General features: G+C 47.8%; 1 protein-coding gene across 1 annotated transcript in view; it reads right to left on the reverse strand.

The window, feature by feature from the left end:
- Positions 1-20,213, reverse strand: part of sls (sallimus) — a 285,614-nt gene extending 265,401 nt beyond the window's left edge. Inside the window, exons 1-13 of the mRNA XM_072287454.1 lie at positions 20,039-20,213; positions 6,424-6,546; positions 5,460-5,534; positions 3,994-4,110; positions 2,983-3,091; positions 2,650-2,900; positions 2,314-2,598; positions 2,085-2,249; positions 1,917-2,030; positions 1,568-1,840; positions 1,388-1,504; positions 1,197-1,322; positions 800-925 (exon numbers count right to left, since the gene is read on the reverse strand). Of these exons, the coding sequence (XP_072143555.1) occupies positions 800-925; positions 1,197-1,322; positions 1,388-1,504; positions 1,568-1,840; positions 1,917-2,030; positions 2,085-2,249; positions 2,314-2,598; positions 2,650-2,900; positions 2,983-3,091; positions 3,994-4,110; positions 5,460-5,534; positions 6,424-6,546; positions 20,039-20,125 (1,968 nt within the window). The 5' untranslated portion in view covers positions 20,126-20,213. The remainder of the gene's footprint in view (positions 1-799; positions 926-1,196; positions 1,323-1,387; positions 1,505-1,567; positions 1,841-1,916; positions 2,031-2,084; positions 2,250-2,313; positions 2,599-2,649; positions 2,901-2,982; positions 3,092-3,993; positions 4,111-5,459; positions 5,535-6,423; positions 6,547-20,038) is intronic.
- Between the last annotated feature and the right edge of the window lie 1,380 nt (positions 20,214-21,593).

Genomic DNA, 21,593 nt, shown 5'->3' on the forward strand with positions numbered 1-21,593 from the left:
CAATCGAAAGAAAGGGATCGTTGCATAATGCAGCCTCTAGTACGATTTTCGAGTGCCGCGCGTTAATTAAGATTATGTTTCGTCGTTCTTGTCAGTCGTTGTCATGTCTGTGCATAGCATTATGTTTAAAATTTCTGGCGCCTTGTAGTGGGTGAGATTCGCAAAGATTTCGAAAATATAATTTCTCCCAATAAAATTTTTATAGTTCTGCATGCAATCGTAATTTTTTGTCAGTTACTCCAATCTGTGGACAATTTTGTTTATTTATGTAACTTTCTTCGCATCTGCACCCCTTGAAGTTATCTTAGCTTTCATATGGCTGACAAAAGGGACTGTACTTATTACCCAATATAATGAAACGCTTCCTTTCTGTAGGTAATGTTCTTTTCTTATTGTCCACCGCTCACTACCGGAGAATCCTTGAGATACCGCAGGCGGTGTTCTGCTCTATCTACTAACAAAGCTCGAGAAGGAAAATGATTGGAATAGAATCACAAAATTATCTCCGGCCATGGAAGAAATTGAATAATTGTCAAATAGATAATGTTTCAAGGTTTTCCCCAGTAAGTACTCGTTACAACATTCAACTATTTTTTAATGTTCTCGAGCTTTTGTTCTGATAGCCTGTGCTCAATGTTAAGTGAAAATTACAGAGAGTACAGGAAGGCCACATAACGCAAACGGCCACCTGGCACAGGCTACTCGGCAGTCGTCGCATGAATGTTACAAAACGCCTTTCACGGGATTGCGGTCTTTATTCGACGCAAAGGTATCGCCACAAGACAAGACTCTCACGTACCCTGACTAGAGGCATCAATGTGTCTAGATGTCGTCCCAAGTACTGCGCGATGGTTTCGGCCCGATTCAGTTCCCGAGGTATGGCAGGGTACAGCTCCGACTCGATCTTTACTGCCGACTCCATGGTCTGCATTCAAGAAATGACGTACTTCTCAGTTTACGGTACAAAACACCACAATTACAAGGGACCGCATGGGATAAACACAACGGCATGAAGATATAAGGACACATAAAAATGACACCCTGTTGAAAACAGAAGCATTCGCTTCTCGAGCATAGGCGTAAAGCAACAAAAAGTGAGGAAATGTACAGATCCAGCAAAGTCATTTTGTATTTACATAATTATAAAATATCAGCTCACTGGCTTTGGCACAAGTCTTTTTTACAGTCGTTCTTACTTTTTGGGCATCTTTGATCAGTTGTTCCGTGTTACTGCCAGGATTGTTCTTCAGCTGATGGCATTGGTCCAGTGTTTCTTGGATGTGGCGCACCGCTTTTGTGACATCTAAGCACGTGTCCTGAATCTAAAACAAAAGATATAGGAACAATTTTGTTGGTCATATTTTCCGAGCACTTTGGCATCACTCACTCTTTGGGCATCGTGCAGAAAATTGTTTGCGTTGTGATCAAACTGCATAAAATTTTCGTTGATGGAAGCTTGCCGCTCCGGACCGGCGTCGCCTATTGTCTTCAAGTCTTCCATCAACTAGAACGACCCAACAGAAAGGTAAGGACGGAACATCTTTATGCTCATGCGCATGCGTTATACCTCCGTAGACAGTTTGCAGCAGCTCAGGTATCGTTGGGCAATTCGAATGCGTTGCTCCAGGAGGCTACGTAGGTGCTGCCATAGCTGAAGAAGCTCTTTGGACCTTGAATCGTCCTGTGCTAGTAACATCGTCATCTGTGGCTCTCTGGCTTGCAGCTCATTTAGCATCTTCTGGTGTCTTTGCAAGAAATCGTGAGCAGCTGCTGCTCCAATGTCAAGATGGCTATTCCGCTCCAGAAACGTCTGTACGATCTCGATGCACCACTTGTACAGCTGCGCAAGCGACATCAAATTCCTACTCAAGCACACGAAAGAACATTGCATCCGTGCGATATCTGACTCTACTCACACTATTGCACTGTGTCAAGAAGTTAATTGCGCGCTCGCTGCTCTCCACGACATCTGCCGCTTTTTGCTCGTACATCTGCCTCACTTGCAGGTGCCGGCATTGGAGTTCATCAACCTGCGAATGCATTCACGTCAGAGGTCGTGCGCTCTTGAGCGTTGCGTATATGACCTTGTCTTGAACGCCACTGGTGCCGACAGACAAGCGGGTCAGGATGCCATGGCCGAGGAGAAGAGGTCTTTCGACGCACGCATCCAAAAGCGCGGTCGCTGCAGCCACGTCTTGAACGGGACCTTGGGAAACTTGAATTTGGAGCTGGTCCAATTTGTTGAGGGCCTGCAAAAACAAACCGTCCCAAGTTTTGTGAACGACTCAAAAAAGAGTAAATACTCGGCCTCACCGTTTGGGCTTCGTTGAAGAATTCCACCGCCTCCTTGAGGTCCTTCTTCCGGGCCTCGTCGCGTTCGATGCGGCTCGTCACGCGCGCCATCAGGTTAAAGGCGCGGGCTTCGACCTCCGCGTCTTGAATTTGCTTGGCAGACTTAAGCAGTTTCAGCATTCGATCTCGCAATTTCTCGTTGGCGGAGGCGATCCTCGTCGTGTGCTCGTGGAGAAGTATTTCGCTGCTCGCAGGGGAATCGCCCAAGGCTGCATCTTCGGGGCTGTGGTCCAGTTGACGCTCCACCTAAAATTAGACCAGCTTTCGCTCGTGCTCGACTGTAAGAAAGTCGCATACCTCGTCAAGTTCCTTGCTCAGCATCAGGGCTCGGAGCCGCTTCTCGAGCGCCTCTTTCCTTGCCTCGCACAGCAGGCCCAGCTTCCGCCGCTGGTCCTGGAGATTTTCGTGCTGGCTCTCGAGGGCCGCTATGGAAGCCAGGGCGGCCGCCGGCTGCAGGGGTCGCGAGTCGCCCGTGCTGGCTACCTCCTTGAGCGTCTGCAGCAGGTTCTGGAATGGCTGGAGGCTCCGCTTGGATGCCTCGAGGATGGCTGCGCGCATCGAGCCTCCGGTCACCTTCCAGGCAAAGCGAGCGAGTACGCACAGCAGCATGAATCGAGACCATCAAAGTACCTTTGCGCGCTTCATTCAGCTTCTGCAGGCGAGCTTCACACGCCGCAACATGGTCTGGCAACACGGTGTCCGAGAATTCTTGCTCACCCTTGGTCAGTTCATCGGACAGCTGCAACAGATATAGAAAAGTTACTGCGACGTTTCATTCGCGAACGCCACACGAAGCTATCGGCCCTCGGTGCGTCTAGGCGCCTACACTATCCGCATCGCAGATCGTATTCAAGACAGGGCTCGAGCGGCTGCGCCATACGCAGCAGCCGCCGGAGTACAACTTCCTCCTTCCCCGCTTCACTCAACGCCACCTAGACTGCCCTCTAGGTGGCGATGCTTCGTTGCGCGCTCAGCGTGCTCCTTCATACTTTCCCCGGCGCGCGATTCTCTTCACCTCCACGCGTCTTCCACCTCCGCATTCGTGGCTTCGAACAAACATTCGGCAGTTGTGCTAGCTGACCGGCTACGCTTGCGCGTAAAAGTGCCGTCGTTAGCTTCATTGGAATTTATGCTTGCGCCCATTCAGTGTGATAGCTACTGTGTCAGAAAAATTAAGCTTGATTTAATGGTAGGAAGCTCAATATTATTTTGCAGAAGACGCTTACTTCATTCAGCCCGCATCGGCATTACAAGAAATAAACTGAAGATGAGCCTGGTCAGATCAATGTGTCAAGGTTCGCGTATAATTCCCTTTAATAATTACCGATGACGGGCCTGCCGGCGCTTCTCACTAAAGAACCCTTAGGTCTCTCGTATTTAGACAACCACTTTGTGTCAGCTGCCTTAGCGCTGATGGCACTCAAATCATCCTTGCCCGGTGCACATAACGGATGCAACTGTGCTGCGCTGCGTTCATCCGCAACAAATACAAGATTTTCTACAGTATATTTGCTACGAAAATTAACACATAAGCAGCCACGCGCATTACAAGTCATTACATGCGTCGAGTTAGCATAGTTCACGCGAAAAGGACCGCAGGACTCCTGGCGTCATGCGTCGACGGCCGGGACGCCTACCCACCTTCTTGGCCGCGGCGTGGTATTGTACGGCGGTCTCCAGCACGATACTTCGGTGCTCCAACTGGGCGTTCAGGTTCTTCCACGCCAGGCCAAGGTTGTGTGCCATAGCTGAGTACACCTGTGAAGCGGGGAGAAGAGGCCATTTGATTATTTTTATTTTTATTTTTATTTTTACCTCTGCTACGTCGCACAGTTGCTCAAAAAGTTACACATGAAACGTTTCTCGTAGTACATGAAAATGTTGTACATGAAACGACCATACCTCCTTTCTTTCCCTCTCTTTCTTTTAGCTCCGAGCACTGATTTAACATTCGTAGAGGACGTATGCTCGCTGTATGCTCGCCGATACAAAGCCATGCTGCCCATTTTTAGGACGCCTGCCACTGGTCAGTTCGATAGGCCTGTTCTGATAACACACCGGAAAGTGTGTCAAATTTGAGAGCTCCGGCTAATATTTGGTGCCCAATCTTCACAATTCTTCGCTGCAATTTCTTTTTCAAACATTTTTCTCATACCCCGACCTGACGGTGGGGGTATGAGAAAAATGTTTGAAGATGAATCGCTTTAGATCAGTTGTTCTGTAAATATAAATGGAGGACGCCATTGGTAACCTCTATGACAGGAAAAAGTACCCAGTTGACGACAGCAAACAGTCTCCTCCGTAATCTATTCTTGTTCGAGAAGCAGAAGGTTTCCTCCCGTAGATTTGTGGCCGCTAAACCATTCACAATGGTGGGGTAGAAACACAATATTCAAGTCATAAAATATCAGAATGGTGTTTTGGGGATGCCTTTTTGTCGTTTGATTTTTTTCTATTCTCCATTTCTTCTTTTTTGGTCCTTAACATTTCTTCAAGTGAAATAAATACATTAGTTCGCCGTAGAGTTTATTATAGTTGTTTTTTAGTGAAAAATGACTTATAACAATTCAGAAGTAGTAACTAGCACAATCCTGTCGGATAAGCTGCTATACTAATGCAAGTAGACATTACCAACACAATATATCGCTGTGTGGTGTTAGATATTTAACCAAGTTTCACCAATAAAGATTCTTAATTTTCGCTTTTAGTGCACATAGTCCAGTTGCGTAATTGAAGCTGAGCAGGAGTGAAGTAATATCACTTTAGCAGAAATCCTGTACTTAGGACCAGTTTCGAGAAATAAATCTTCAAAAAACTGTGGAGAGATGCACTGATGTTCCAGGTAAAACTTATTATGACGCCTTTTCTTTTTTCCACAGTTAACTGGAACATCAACGCCTGTCGCCAAATCTCTACCATGACACATGCAAATAATATGAAGTAGAGGGTTATCAGAGAGCTGTGCTCCGAATAAACCATCACCCATCACAATACAAGAGGAAAAAGAAAGAGCAAGAACATGCTCCTACAGTTCGAACTGTCTATTGTCAACGTCTCTAATAACGCCCAAAAGCAGCACCACTTCAGCTCCGTGATCCATGCCTTACCTGTGCTTTGGGCTTTTGGTTTGCGATCAGCTCATCCGCTTGGCTCAGCAGCTCCTCGACGGGGCTCTGCTTGTTCTGCATACGTAGTGAATACAAAAAAAAAAGCGGGGGGCCATCAATGAAGTAGGTGTTCATGCTGGTTTGTTAACTGGAAGAACTGTAATGTTACTCCTACGCGTCACCTGCAACCAAACTGACGTCACAAGGTTCACTTTTTCCTACACAGTGTCGCGTCCTAAGAGACGACATTGATTGCCTGTTCGTACAATGCTTTCCTATGGACAAATTTACTTCTGGAGAGTGGGCTCTGGTGTCATTAACTCTGTTTGCAAAAGCTTCCTCACTTTTGTGGGCACCGCACGACTTACCGCTTTCTATCACTGCTACATAAAATATTGTACGGCTCTTTCCATGCTTGCAGATTGTCCGTAACACCGTCCTTTGGGCGTTTTACAGCATAACGTTCCATGCCTTCCTTATACTATCTTGCCCAGCAAGCGCCAAAAAATGTGGGCTATCGCATCGTGACCTGCTTGAATGCCTGTCTCGTAAGGGCACAACAATCATGGTTTTAGTGAATTAAAAGAAATGCGAAGAAGTGGGGTTTATTTTTCAACTTGCAACCTATTTTAAGGATAAATTAGGTGGGCTGAAACCATCGCAAAACGAGTAAAAAAGAGAGAGAGAAATCGTGTGACAGTGCGGGCGACTATGCCAAATGACTCACAAGAGCGGGTTTTACTTAGAGCAGTATCTTAAAACACCAGTTGAATTCTCCCTTCAGTTTTTGTTAGACTGAACTTTGGTACTCTGAGTTCACAGCACATATTTACGCGGGCTGCAACGCGGACATCCTCTAAATGTAGCGCGATCCCCTGGAGGTAGTGACCCACAGTTTGGTCAACACTGGTGCGCTGTTAGAGCCTGAAATGGTGGCACCATGTGTTCCCTGATAAAAACGTACCTGTAGCTTCTGAAGGACCTGCTGGTGCTGCTGCTGTAGGTGGAGCGCCTCTTCGTAGTTGCTTCCCACGTCGCTCATCTCCGGCGACAACTCCTGGATGCGCAGCTCCAGGACGTCGCCAGACTGCGCCGTTCACCTCACTTTAGACGGCAGGCAAGTGTTAGAGAAGCCGCGCGACCCACACAGCTGGGGCCCCGAGCTCTCGCAGCCCTCGCAGCTTGAAAGCGAATTCGATAACTCACAGCACATCGGGGGGGGGGGGGGGGGGGGGACATTCTTTCTTCGCTCCAGAACAATGATGAAGGCACCAGATTCTGAGTGCTCACCCAGCTAACAATCTCGCATGAACAGAAGTGACCATGGCGGTGACGTAAAAGTGGAGTTTGTTGACATGTGTACCGTGCGCACGTCCATTCAAAGATGCGTCTCATACATGCAACAGATGTGACTCGTCAAACGCGCCAACGTTTGTACTGACGTGAGAGTCCCATGCCAGTGTTTACTCAGAGGGACAAAGTGAAAATGTAATGTCTTCACTGTTCATTGCAGACACGGTAGAATAAAGGTTCAGTAGAAACTCTTCGAAGCATGACAAGAGGCGAGAGAGAGAAAGAGAGAGGGGAGGAAGCGAAAGACATGAAGGTTAAGAAGAGAACATCTCTGATAGGCTCCCTTGTACTGTAAAACGAAATAAGGGATCGAAAAGATTAAAGAAAAAATACGAAAGGGATGGAGGGCGTGACTGGAGAAGGGAATGAGCGCCGAGGTATTGAGGTGTGCGTGTGCATTGGAAATGCATTCACTGTGCTCGCTTAAAGATCAGAAGTTAACCATCTGTCGTGGATATGCCCGGAGACTGGAACTTCCGAGTATCTCTTCTCGCGCACACTCCCGGCCTCCTCACTGAGCCAATGGAGGCTTTCCCTGCGACAGCCGAGCAGGCAACTGGCCGGGGTCCTTCAGACACTCCGGGGGTGGTATTCTCGGACGATTGCTTTCGGGGATACTTTCACTTTCGACAGATTTCGCGAGACTAGCGCCGGACACGTCGGCGTTCGCGGGCGACAGCGTTTCTGGCGCTGTGTTGAGACAGCGCGCTTGGCACTGTGCCAGGAATGCTGTCGCTCGTAGATGCCGATGCGCTCGGCGCTAGTCACATCTCGCGAAAGTGAAAGTACCCCGAAAGTAATCGTCCGAGAATACTACCCCAGGTCTATATCACCGACGCTGCAGTGATAGCCCATGTTTAATGCTCACAGTGGCCGTGTCCAAAGTGGACCCTCGGGCATGCATTGTAAAAGTAACATATCACTGCACAGTTTGTGCAGTCCAAGGGCGCAAGTAAATTGCTATTATGTAGGTTATGGCCTCTGCCAATATTTATAATAATTTTTGAGATTCTTGCAATAGCACGACCTGCGGTGTTTCTTTCTTTTTTTCCTGTTTCTACTGATGTCCTTTAATCTTCATTGTTTTATGTTAGCCTTTATGATCAGTCATCTCGTTCTTTCTTTCCTGTTTCCTTCCCGTCGATTTTCAACCTTTATGTTTCTGTCACCTTCTTCCTATCATCTCCTTCCTTCCGGTAGCAGTTGCCAGCTTGTTCCTTGCTTTCTTTTTCTCTCTTTCAATTGAATATATGTTTTGAATGCTGGGGTTTTACGTGCCTACACCACGATTTGATTACGAGGCACGCCGTAGTGATGGACTCCAGATTAATTCTGGCCACCAGAGGATCTTTAACGTGCCACCAATGCACGGTACATGGGCGTTGTTGCATTTCACCCCGATCGAAATGCGGCCGCCGCGACCTAGTGCTTAGCAGCGCAACACCATAACCGCTAGGCCACCGCGGCGGGTGAATATATGTCTTCAAACTCATCAACAATACTAAAACATAAATAATTGGCTACATTGGTGGTGCTATGGTTGCAAGTGCTATTCTACAAAAAGTTAGGGAGGATAAACGTGCTGATAGTTGGTTGTGCGTTACAATGTGAGCGGGATAAGTTGGATATGGAAAAAAGACAAACGAAGTAGACAAGGCAAACTTCAAGCCAACAGCTGACTGAAATTTTTGTACGTTAGTTAAAAGTGCTACACTCTATTAAATCGCTTGGTTGTTTGTTGTCTAGCCTCCCAGCAGCGTTCATGATAGCCTTATTTCTATGGCGCCTGCCTAAGCGCTCTTTTTCTTTTTACTTTGGCAGCTTGACAAACTAAGCACAACTAAATGTCCGCTTACGCTTACTATTTTAACCTCTCCTCCCCTCATATACAAATGTAGACATCGGTCGCGGTCCGTCAGTGGTCAGAGAAACACTCCGGCCGCGTTAGTGGGATCAGCCGGACATTAACGATGGGTAATAAGAGTGGCACAGAATCGAGAGGAAGGAATTGGTATACAAAATAATTCAAAAACTGCTAAAACCGACATCACCTTACTATTATTTTTTTTCTTTGCGTTCGAAGGTAAAGTATAAATGTTACTGGGAGCAGGTACTTTTGTGCAGGCCGTTGCTTTTGGCATTTCTTTTTGGCAAGGTTGACAAAAGCAGAGCTCCTTTAAAGAAAATTAACCATCATGCTTGCAACTCTGTAACCGCTCAACTGAAGCAAATATCGCACTTTTATAAACGATACTCATATGAAGCTGAGGAGGAGGATGAGGAGGATGTTGGTTACAGCCGGGTCTAGCCTCGCAAGACATGACGTCAATTGCTTCGCTCAAGCGCCTCATTTGAGGAACTTTAATAAAGGAAAAAAACTATAGGTATGCCGTTCAGTTCGTCATTCAGAAGCGCAGTGCGAGACGGGTGAACACGACGATTCGCACAGAAAGACGCAACAGAACACAAGCCCGAAGCTTGTGATCCATCCAGCACGCGTTGCCGCGTCAGCCCGCCCAGGCCCCCGACACAACGCCATGAAATAGGTCTCGTTAAAGTTACCAATCACAACATAAGTCCACATCCCTTAAAAACTTCAGGAGAAGTCGGCACACCGCCTTCCTAAACGTCCAGGGTCCTCGCGGAAACACCATGCCGTTCCCACATAGCCTGTAGAGTGCCTATAGATGCTGAAGCTGCTTCAACCAAAGATTTGCACTATGTTGCGAGCCAAGGACCCTCCTACAAATATTGTTCAGTCTTACAGGTTACGAAGTTTAACAGTTAAGTTTAATAGAACAATCGTGATATATTTCACACCAGTGCGGGCCTTTATTTTGAGAATTGAGCTATTGCAAAACTCACGAGTGAAAAATGTGAAGGAATGAAAGGATGTTCCACCCCCGCCGCCATGGCCGTGAGTGGCGCTGGCTAACACTTCCACAGCTAATGCAATTAAAAGCAAGTTCCCCCTATGCTTTCTCTAGCTTCATCGTGTCTTTTCTTCGTATAGTTGTTACTAACAAAATACAGAGCCTTTCTGTTCCCCATATTCTTCTTTTTCATAAGTGAAGTATTTCACGTAAGCTATGAGCTATTATTGTTAATTAATGTGTATTAAACAATATATAAATTGCGGTTTACTGAATTGTCATGGCTGTCTTCGTGGCAATTTGTTACAGGGTTGTAAGCTTGATACACCAATTTTTCTTCTTTTTTTTTACTTTTCATTGCGATTAGCATTCTTTCGGAAGCCCCAGATCGCGGGACCGAATCCAGGCCACGGTAGCCTCATTTAAATAGAAGCGAAATGCAAAAACGCCTGTGTACCGAGAATTAGGTGCACGTTAAAGTACCCCAGGTGGTCAAAATTAGTCCGTAGTCCCCCGCTACGGCGCGCCTCATAATCATATCGTGGTTTTGGTACGTAAAGCCCCAGAATTTAATTTTTGGGGAACTTCACGGAGGCACTTTCAGGGGACTATTTATGCGTTAGCCTTCTTAGGGTACTTCACGCACTTTCCGGGGGCTGCGCTTGTACGTGTGTATCTGACCATTTTCCCGTCTACTCGGGTTCCCGTCTACCCGGTCGAATAGGTAACACATTGGGATGCTGTGCTGAGGGTACAGGGCTTGAAACCAACCATTGGACCAACTTGGATCACTGAGTATGTGGCAATGTGTACATATGTGCTGATCTTCAGCGAACCTCTTTCACGACGACATGGGTCACTGCAGACGCCGGACAGGGTAAGTACTGCTCTTCAATGAAACTCATTCACGCCGACTTGGAGCACTGAGTATGTTTCAGCCGGCATGTGCTTGTCTTCAATGAACCTCTTTGATGCCAACATGCCAGTTATGCTTATACAAACATGGATAACTCCCGAAAAGCGAGTGACCTTAAGAATGCTAGCGCATTAAACGATCCCATAAATTTATCCTATTCTGAGTGGAATTGAGCCCACGTCACGAGGGTTCCTCAAGGACAGCAACCCAATACTTTAGCAGGCTGCGCGGCAATTGCAGTGGCTACGTGCCACTTTTCGATGAACCTCTATCACTAACCCTTTAGCGAGCTGCGCTATGAACACACGGTGTATTTGCCGCTCTTCAATGAACCTCTCGCCAACTTGGGTCACTGGGTATGTGCCACTGGATGTGCGGCAAGAGAGGGAACAGTTCTCAGTGTTCGCACGCACCGGCGCGCCACGAATTTCGGAGGCCACGCGCAGGCTTCGCCGCCGTGATGCTAGATGGCGCCGTGTTCTCATGGAAGCGCGAAAGAGGAATCCGGCTGAAGTACACGACTCATACATAAATCGTTTGACGGTGCCATTACGTTGTGTCGCTATACTGATTCAATGCTGAACACATTATCGTCGACAGTCATCGCGAGATGGATTCGACCGAAATTTTTTTTTATTCACACTTATTCAGCGACTAGCTAAGAGAACATTTCTGTATTTCGCATGTATTCGCTTACGGATGGTAAAAGCTGTGCCACAATTACGCGTGACCCGCTGAGTTGAACTTATAGGTGATCTAGGTAACGAGACAAGAGGCGCTAGAACTATATTTTTATTTTGAACAACCGATTAAGCTGCATCATCGGGGACCAATACAAAGAAACACCTGAATTAGTGAGAGAAATATTTACTGAAAGAAAATACACTTTGAGTATCGAAAGCAAATTTTAGGTTGTACCCGTAACAAGGACAAGAGAGGCAATTAAACTAATGTATTTCTTTTTATAAAACGTACGAATACATTAATGTGATGACTTCGACAAAACAAACTGTGCCTATTGCACAAAACTTTCCCGCCGTGCCTGTGCAGTGTAAACAAGTATTCCTAGCCCTTCCCCCTCTCCCCCATTCCTCCGCTTACACCGAATAAGCATGGGCTGGTCTTACGGATGAGCTGGCACGCTGCCCCAGCCAGAGTTTTCGTTTAGCAGCGACCTGACCCTCTTTTAGTCTTGTTTTCTCGCCATTAAATAAACATCTAAATACGCCCCGCGCCCTGTTCCAGGCGGCAAGGCTAGTACGCCTTTCGCACGACCTTGTTTAATTGTAAAAGCAGCAGGCTGAAGCTTGTTTACCCTTCTGCTTCTCTCGGTTCCTTCTTTTTCGTTACATCTTTCTGTTCGTCGTTCTACTTGCTCGCACCCAGCGGTCCCACGCGTGCACCGTGCCCCTAATCTGTTGCAGTTATTTCGAGCCATTTCACCGCATATTGCGATCTCCTTAAGATACCGCGGTCTTGAGGTTATCCCGCGTTCGAGTGAAGGGCTGAAAGCACGACGGTAGCGGCGGCCTCGATTTTTTCGTGGATCTAGGGGCCCGCTGGAAATCCCCCGGAATTTAGAACGGTGGCTCGTGTCCGACAGACATCTGCATAGCGCCCTCTTCTACATGACAGCGTAGAAGTGCACATACAAGTGCTGTAGAGAGAAAGAGGGGGAGCGAAGTGCACGATAATGTCGACACAGGCATGCACTGCTCTAAATGCATTGCTACCAGTGTTGCTACATCAGAAGAAATGGATGGAATAACCTTCGAACTCAAGTGGACGTAACTAAGAAATAGCTCAATACTGAGGTGCAACTCAATAGCATAATTGACTGTGGTAGTTGGTGTTGCATCATTTTAGTGTGAGGCGCGAACGTTTGACGGAGACACAGAAAAAAGAAGACACGAAGCGCTCATCCTCCTGTCTTCCTCTTTCTGTGTCTCCGTTTAACGTTCGTGCTTCACACGCACACACGCACACACGCACACACACACACACACACACACACACGCACACACACACACACACACACACACACACACACACACACACACACACACACACACACACACGCACGCACGCACACACACGCACGCACGCACACACACGCACACACATACACACACACACACACTCTCGATGTTCACTTGAAACCTGATTTTCTTCGTAAAATATTGTAGTGCATTTTTAGTGCGTGCCATTACATTGGAAAACAACGCACATATCTGACAAGTAATATCACGGTAGACGTTCGTCCACGTGCTCCAATTTTTTTCATGGGAACATACAAAAACAACTATAAATTTGATAAAAGCATAACGTGGTCTTTTGCTGTCCTATTATGAGTGCTCTTTAATGATGGGTAGAAGAATTTAGTGTCAACAAAAAGGAAGAAATAATAACAAATGAAAATGAGCGTTGCAAAATACGGCCCCAGGCATTAACCTGAAAGACTGCCTTGTGCCCGATGGCCAATCTTATTACAAGTTGCTTAACTTGTGTATGAAATTCTTTTTATATAAATGTATTGCCTACACGATAACGTAGTAAAAAAAATTTGTGACAGAAGAAAATATCTACTAAACAAGACTTGGCCGGGACATTGTAGAGGGATTCTCTTCCACGTTGATTCTCTTTCGCGCCTCGTCAGTGGTCCGAGCGGCGCCCTGCCTACACTGCAAGAACTCTTCAAGCCCTTTGATGCTCATCTTGTCCTCCAACAATAATCTTCATCAATATTGCGTATGCTTCCTTCATTTAACACTCTACGCACGCTGCTTTCGTGTCGGGAACTATATATCGCGCTGATACACGCACGCCATTCGTGACCTGATAGTGGGCGCGCAGCGCCAAAGAAATGCACGCAAGATAGATAAACATTATTTCTCTTCAGTAGACGTTATCACCGGAATCGGCCTGTCTCCAACTATGCATGAAGGGGAAGGGATATATTTGAGCGGGAAGGATTCTTATTTTGTACATGGACTTTACGCATTGTACATGGACTTTTGTACATGGACTTTTCGCGTATAAGGTAGGCACTCAACGCTACACTCGCGACCCGGTGCTTAGCGACAGAACTTCATAACTAAAGAGCCACTGAGGGTGGTGCTACAGTTACAATTCCACTAATAACGCTGTGAAAAAAAAAATGTACACGGTTATGACAACTGGTGGTAGTGGCGGTGGTGGCGGTGCTGAGTTGTAGCGACAGGCGGGTCTATCCTCCCGATCAAGGAAGCAATTGCTCCGCCCGAGCATCTCTTACAGTATCACTACGGCATTTCACCACATGTCCATCAAACCAGTATTTCTTAAGAATGCAATAAGAAGACGTGAAGCGGGCTATCACTTATCCTTCTAAACTTGGCAAGGTTAATAAAAATTGCAACGAAGAAGCACAGGAGGTCCATTTGCGAATGGATGACACGCGAAGAAGCTGAGACACCTGCGCGTGAAACACGAAGATAGAAACGTACAGCCTTTGCCAAGAAAAACGAAGCTACTAGGATATACGTGGGGCTAAGTCGCGGCTTCGTCGTATGGCAGAAATCCTGGTGGTAGGAAGCTCTGAAGGATGAAGATGAGAGTTTGAGAAGGCAAAGGGTAACAGTACCCACTGCCTTTGCCTAAACTGCGCTTTTGGGCTTTGAGGATGTAACAGGAGGCCCCACTAGCAGTCACCGGACTAGCTGATGTCACGCGCGGTTACACTGTTTCTTTTCAGAAGAGCTGCACATCAACGCCTGTTCCTGGTCAGCGACAGTTGACTGTTCAATCGCTGCTGAATGTTCAAGAACAAGTGGCTGCCGATGGATGTTCATAGGGACAATCGATATTTAACCAACACATTTGGGGCCAGCGTTCTTTGGCCTGGGCCGCTCATGCTCGACGTGCTAAGCCAGGGATCATGGCTCCTGTGCGCCGTTCACTTTCTCGCGTGTAGCCTTGCCAAAAAGTGAATCCGCCTTCCGGTTCCGCTTTGGTGGGTGAGCTAGCGTTGCTTTCCGCGTGCAAGGTGGTCGGCGAAGAATTCGCTGGCTATGTCAACGCACTGTTGAAAGTTGAGTCCGGTGAGCTATAAGACCATGGCAGGGTAGTATTGCGAGCCGAAAGTAATAGTGCGGAAAGACTGGCGGAGCGGTACTGCGGTGTCTTAAACCAATTGCAACTTCCCGATAATATAAGGCATGCGCACGCTGACTGTAATGTCGTTCTATTGAAAATCCTGCTTTTGGAAAAAGTTGATCACGTTATGCGCGTTTGCGTCTCCACTGAAATGTTCTGGTTCTAGGATTTCGCGCGTTACTTCACGCCCGTTATCTGTGAGCTGTTTCTTAGTGTCAGAGACGTTGAAGTCGCGCCTTTGAAGACGGCCGCAGTGTTTTTGCCCAGCTCTCTGTGCTGCGTCACGACGCATAGTCGGCGTGAACGTCGTGTGTGGTGCACGAGAGCAGCCATGTGTCAGCCAGTGCAAATGATGCAAGGCTACATCGTGTTCGTTACACGCCATTACGCAGTGCTGTCGATACTGACGAGCCGAGCCAGGTGATGCCAACGGAGGGGCTCGACAGCGTTCCGACACGTAGCAAGGAGCACTCACGCGCCTGTGCAGTTCTCGATCAAGTTTCAGCAAAATACTAAATATATTATTTATTGTTTGCGTAACCACTTTCGGCTCAGTCAAGAAACGGCCCAGCCAGAACTATGAGCTGCGACTCGGGCACAATTTGTATGTGCCTTGTAGCGGTCCCTGACTCCACAATAACAGTAGCTTTCTGCTTCTTTCGCAATGCGAAAGGTCTCCAGTTTGATAAACAGAATGCTTGGGCGGGTCGTTTAGAGTCACTGACTCTAGAGTGGTGAACCATCGAAGCCAGCTAGCGTGCGAATGGACATAAATAAAGAATGACAGACATGGGCGAAACCCTTTTGTTCATGTCTTTCTTTCTTCCCAGTTGTTGCTATTCGCGCAAATTAATTGTCACAAATCACGAATTTTTCATTTCTTTCAACATTGTTTATCGTTACGTACCCAACATACTGCACCAGACAGAACTCAAGAGGTAATAGCGGAAGTATCAAACCATATAACAAAACTGAATCTCCTCCTTCCCCAACCCCCGCCCTCCCCTACCCCCTGCACCTTGCTCATTCAACGCATTGAAGGAGTGTGATATTGCTGTGCACTCACCATGCGTTCTCTTTCTAAGCACTAACAAAGGAGAAAACCTCTCCTGTTCAGCCACTTCAGTTAACATATATAATTTGCACACTGTTTTGTTTCTTGTTATACAAAACGAACCTTCTGAAATTTAATGCCACTGGCGTAGTGTATAAAATAACAGGCAATCGAAGACTGTATTATGCGAAACGATGACGTATTCCGTGTATTTCACGGCACATGTCTGGCATTGATATCTTGAAGCTTGCACTGGGGTCACGATTTGGCTAGCTTAAGTTAAATGACAGTGCTGGCGTAATTATTTTATTAGCTTGTTCATCGTAACGTATACCTAATCACTATTAATGTAACTTGCTACTTCAATAATTCAGCCGTTAGTTTACACATCCATCGCAGCCAGTACGTTGCAGAACAAGAAATCTACGTTTTTTTTCTCTCTATCTTTATCTTTCTTTTCTTTGAGTTCTTTCTTTTTCTATTCTTATTTTTACAGCGATGCACTTTGAAATGCTTGCCATCCCGCAGCACTGCGGCTTGTCCTTCCTCGTTTTCCATCGGGTTTCTGTTCGTCTACTTAGTTTCACATTGTGAATGCAGCCGTCGGCTTTTCCTCCTGGATGGGGCAAGCTTTCGCTCTTCCTGCTTAAAATAGCTATATCTCTCATCTATAATGAGAAAGGAAAGCGCCAAGCAGAGACGGACCAGTTCCAACCTGGCAGTCTACAACACAAGAATGAAAACGACTGGTCGCCAGGAAGGCGTGCTCTCTTCTAATCTGACGCATGATGATGAAACAACATTCAGAGCGAAGTTCGGAACTGTTTCTTTGACCCCTGCTTGGATTACCGGTAACTCCAGTGGCGTAACGGACTATGTTGTTGTACGAATGTAATTTATAGTACTACGTAAGCCGCCTCCCCCAATTGACTAGTTCCATCAGAAGTGTAAGGAGTGTTCGCTGGCACTTATGAGTTAGGTCACGGAGCCCGTGTCCCCAAGGTAAGCTTACCTGAGAAGCGATGCGAGGCTGCGTCTCATTCGCGACGCAGCTTTGACAGTGTAATTCCTGTAATTACGCGCGCTTCCAGACGTCCGGCCGCCCCCAGATGTGTCGCTCAGCTTGACCAATTGCGCAATCTAAAGCGCTAAACCTACCTCAAGGTTACACACCCCTCCTCTCCTGTCTCGATTGGATGAAAGCGCGCGAGCCAGCCGCGTTTATTCCTGTTCTCTTTCAGACGATCGGAAGGGAAGCCACTGTCAGTTTCGGAGCGCCGGAATACGGCAGCCCGCGACAGCACTGGCACCTTGCCGTCCTCCGCCTCGCCAGCGCCGGCGGCACGCTCGGTTGCGTAATGAGCTTGGTTGGGCGCCAACTTTGGCGACCGATATTTTCAGGCTCGTGCTCTTAACTAGAATACAACGGCACGGATAAGTCCTTGGGTAATGGTTGCCTTGAACCTTGAAAGAACGGATGTCTGCTCACAGGTCTGTGATCAAACAGTCAGCTGATGTACAGTTTTAAATAACTATCACACTTTTTGACGTGCATTGCAACACATGTTTGCCGGGTCAAATGATGCGGCTGCAGAGATGAAAAGCGCCCTGCGGCCGTCGCTTCTTAAGCCTACACATGGTAAAAGAAGTAGGAAAGGACAAAAATAAAGAAAACAAAACACGCCCCTCGCACCATCCCACGCCGCGCGGCGCCTCGCAGCAGTCAGAAATAGGGTGCCGCTTTGCGCTTGCTTGGGAGACGCCTCCCTCTGGTCGACCAAGAAGAGGCTCATCTTAAATGCTTGCTAGAATTAGTGCCTACGGATGAACAAAGCAATCAACCAAGTAAGTAAGCGTTCGGCAGCCGGACTTTGTTTACAGAAGATGCCCCTAGGCATCGTAAACAGTCATAAGTCGGCCTATGGGAGTGAGACGTCGCAAGCGGAAATCCACAGTGATAGGTTTTGATGTTATCAACTAATACCATCTATACGTTTACTCTATACTTTATACGTATACTCTGTACGCACACTCTACTAATACATCTATCGCGTATACTTTTCAGTGACACTATAATAAAACGTTCTTAATAAGCGGATTACATTGGTGCGTTCATCAACCGTTAGTGGGAGAGGCTGCGCTGCTTATGAAAAACGTCCCGATATTCACAGTGCGTGCTTTATTGTGACAGGGGTCTTTATCGCGAAAGATCTTCGCCATTATCACGGCAGAGGATGCCTGGCCGAGAGGGTCTTAATTTGGGCAAGTTCGTACGGAACAGCGCAGAAGTTTTGGAACACGGAATAAATAAACAAACAAATAAATAAATAAATAAATAAATAAATAAACGCGTGATTCCTCATACCCTTGACGCTCCATACCCGGGGCAATACAGGTTTTCATTATGGCATGAAATTCGAAAAAAAGTTATGTGAGCAACTGTATACGTTGTTTCACTATAGCGAGAAAACGAAAAGATCCAAAGAAAACAAAGAAATCCGAAGAAAACAAAGAAATAGGCGATGTTACGGTCGCAAAGGTCCTCCCCGCTATACATTCATGGTATACAAGCAACTTCCAAGTATAATACACGGTTGTGTCATGGTCAAACTTGTATTGTGTAGAATGGCCGCGTGAAAAAAAAAAAAGCATGCCTCTCCCCACCTCCTTGTCACTCATCAAAAACCTCACACCTCAAGTAATCATTATTTGAATCGGACAGACAGTACTGCAGAACATATCTGGCACGTGCTGTTGCCACCGCGCACAGTTTCTAAATCTTTTGGGGGACGTGCACGCTGCCTGTCTTAACTGAGACGTTCGCGTAAACTGTCTAGAGAAGAGCGGAAACGCAGGCGGGACGGCAAGCAGGTCAGACGCCGACGGGGCGAACTTTCTTGGCGACCTCAGCATCCTGTTTGCGCTCTTCTCCCTCAGTATATAAACAGAAGAACATCGTCAGCACGGACCACAAGCAGAATTCTGGCCCCGGCTTATTTTACTTTATGTCATGTCTGGAAGCTAGCGTGGCTCCTGAGGCTATCTTATACTGCTAAGCAATTGTGCGTTCAGTGCGTAAAGTTTTGCGTATCGAAGCGACGGTATGGGTTACGGAGCGCGCACTTGTTTCTGTTACACTTCCCTTCCTATTATTCTACTTTTCACCCTCCCTGAAAAAAAAAAAGAGGAAAGTTGCTCGACCTGTTGGGCTGCGCATAGCATAATCAGGCACAACACCAGCGTCGCAAACACTTTTGATGCTCTTTCGTCCCACAAGGTCTGAATGGGTGCAAAGTTTGTTGCTTTGAACTGTCCCGCGCTATTCATGCACCAGCACTGCAATTTGTTAATTCTACCAGGAAACGCGTACACATATCTGCAATGTCCATCGTACATTCAAGAACAGTAAGCGGAATTTGAACTCAGTCAGATCTTACATGTAGTAAGCTATAAAACTGCGCATTTGACTGCTGTATTGTTCGTGTATACCTGCACCGTCTACGAAACAGCTCCTTTTCTCTCTCCTCAAGGCATTACCAAATGTTTTGTTTCCGCATTTTTCTACATTTAGTTGCTTCTGATACTCTTCTATAGAGAGTTTTTGTTGTTAATATTCTTACTCAGACCAAAATATTTGTGTAACACGAGCCAGCCGTAAACGCTTGCTAAACATGCGAAATGTGAATCAGTCATGTGCATTCCGTTGTGCTGCACCCATCACTTTCTTGCGATAACAATAGCAACTATGCCAGCGGTCGATGTCCCTACGCGCAGTAGTCGGCCAGAGGATACTAATGGCTCCAGCCATGGACACTCGCGTGCAACCGGCCCGGCAAGGAAGGCTCACACGTGTATTTGCGGGAGAAAGACTCCGCACATCTGGCTCGCTTCCAGCCGGCCATTATTATTTTTATGCCACTTCTCGTACGAACGAGCGTACACGCACGGCAGCACAATGGCTCGGTCTCCCGCTCTGGTTTCGACCAGTAGTCCGCCCACCGCACAGTCAGCCTGCACGTCGGACGCGCGCGTGCCACAGCTACGTCCTAATTGATGCGCTGAACGGATCGGCCGACAGAGCGGTAGATCAGCGCGCCCTGATTAACACAAGCTTCCGATCGCCCCACGGCTTCGGCGTCCCCAAGTTCAAGAGCGCGTCGAGCGCGCGGCGGCGGCCAGCGAGAGGTGTCAAGGTCCATCGGCCGGCAGCACGGCGCGTGTCAGCGCGCCGGCGACAGGGGCGGCTCACCTGCAGGAGGGCTATCACGAGCCGGGTATTGCCCGACTGCACCGCGATGCTGCTGATGGTGGTGGTGGTGGACGCGCTGCTCGCCATGGCTCCGGGATGCGGCGGCCACCTGCCGCGGGTCCAGCGGGTCAACAACACGCGGTTGTTGTGATTGGGCTGCTGGCAACTTACGAGTAGGAACCCCCGGGGTCGCAGCCGCTCCTCTCGGGTCGCTGCCAGTCTGAAACTGGGCCCAGCCGCCAAATTTAGGCAACGGCCCGGGCCACGTGGCCAGCGCTCGAAATAGCGACAGTCCCCCGTACATGTGGCGGCAGCCATGGCCGCCGGGAGCTCTCCGCGGCGAAGAGCCGGCGCGCGGCTGCGAGCGTTCGCAAGAGCGCGCCAGCATCCGCGGGGTGACACGCCCGCCGATGCAGCCTCCGCGACAGCCCTCTGTGACGGCCGACTCGGGATGCGCGCTTCCCCGACAGCGTGTCGACGCTGCCGGCCGGGGGCAGTAACCTCGCCCGACCACGCATACATGTGGGCCTCTGACATCGGCTTGTGTAGCCGCAATCGACCTCCTCGCATTGTCAAATACTGCTTCCGGTGGGCTTCCAGGAGCTTGTTGGATTAATAATCCTTATACGGCAGATCTAAGAACTGAGAAATCCAGAAATAGCGGACGCACGCTGTTTCGTATGCAAGAAATAGCCGAAGTTGTACGGCCCGTCCGCAAGACCGGAGCTCTGCTTGGATTATTTTGTACGTGGGGCCGACTGCATTGGCTATGGATGCACTATTTAGATCTATAGATAACTCTTCAATAAGTATTTTGTGATGGCTATTCATATATTTGACTTTAGTTTGATTTTGGTTTTCTTTGCTTGGGTTTTGCACGGTAATGTGAGTGTTCTAAGCCGCAAGATAAAATTTTGGGCCCTCAAGGACACGCTTGGTGATAATCAGGCGAGTTCCCATTCCTCTAATCCTTGTGAAGAAAATCCTATGAAGCATTTGTTCACATCAACGTGTGACGTTCGAGGCCTAAGATGGCGCAAACACCTGCTGATGTTAACAGAGGCGGAAAAACGAAGGCGAAGACTGGCATCCAAGAATTGCTAGTGTCAGGCAGAAGCGAGGCTGCCACGAATGTCTACTTCCCGTACGCTCTTCTGCGTCCCGTTGCGAGTATAGATTGCGAACATGACTGGGACGCGCTTGAATCGCAGCGTTGGGCGCCAGTGAGCCATTCGCACACAACGCGCTGCGAAAATCAGCAGCCAAGGCGGCGCAGAACATGAGCCCCTGTGCAGCAAGAACAGAAAAGCGTTCGCACCATGCGCTGCCCTCCAGAGAAAGGCAGCCTCAACGTCGCAAAGCTGCGGCAGCATGCTTATTGTGCCAAGCGTCGTGCAAAGAGCGATGAAACAAAGAATGTTAGGCGTAACGTTAAGAGACAGGAAGAGAGCGGTGGTGGATCAGAGAGCAAACGCGGATAGCCGGTATTCTTATTGACATTCAGAGGGAAAATGGAGCTGGGCAAGCCATGTAATGCTTAGGTCAGATAACCGGT

This window comes from Dermacentor andersoni, chromosome 1 (genome assembly GCF_023375885.2).
Source record: "Dermacentor andersoni chromosome 1, qqDerAnde1_hic_scaffold, whole genome shotgun sequence".
NCBI lineage: Eukaryota > Metazoa > Arthropoda > Arachnida > Ixodida > Ixodidae > Dermacentor > Dermacentor andersoni.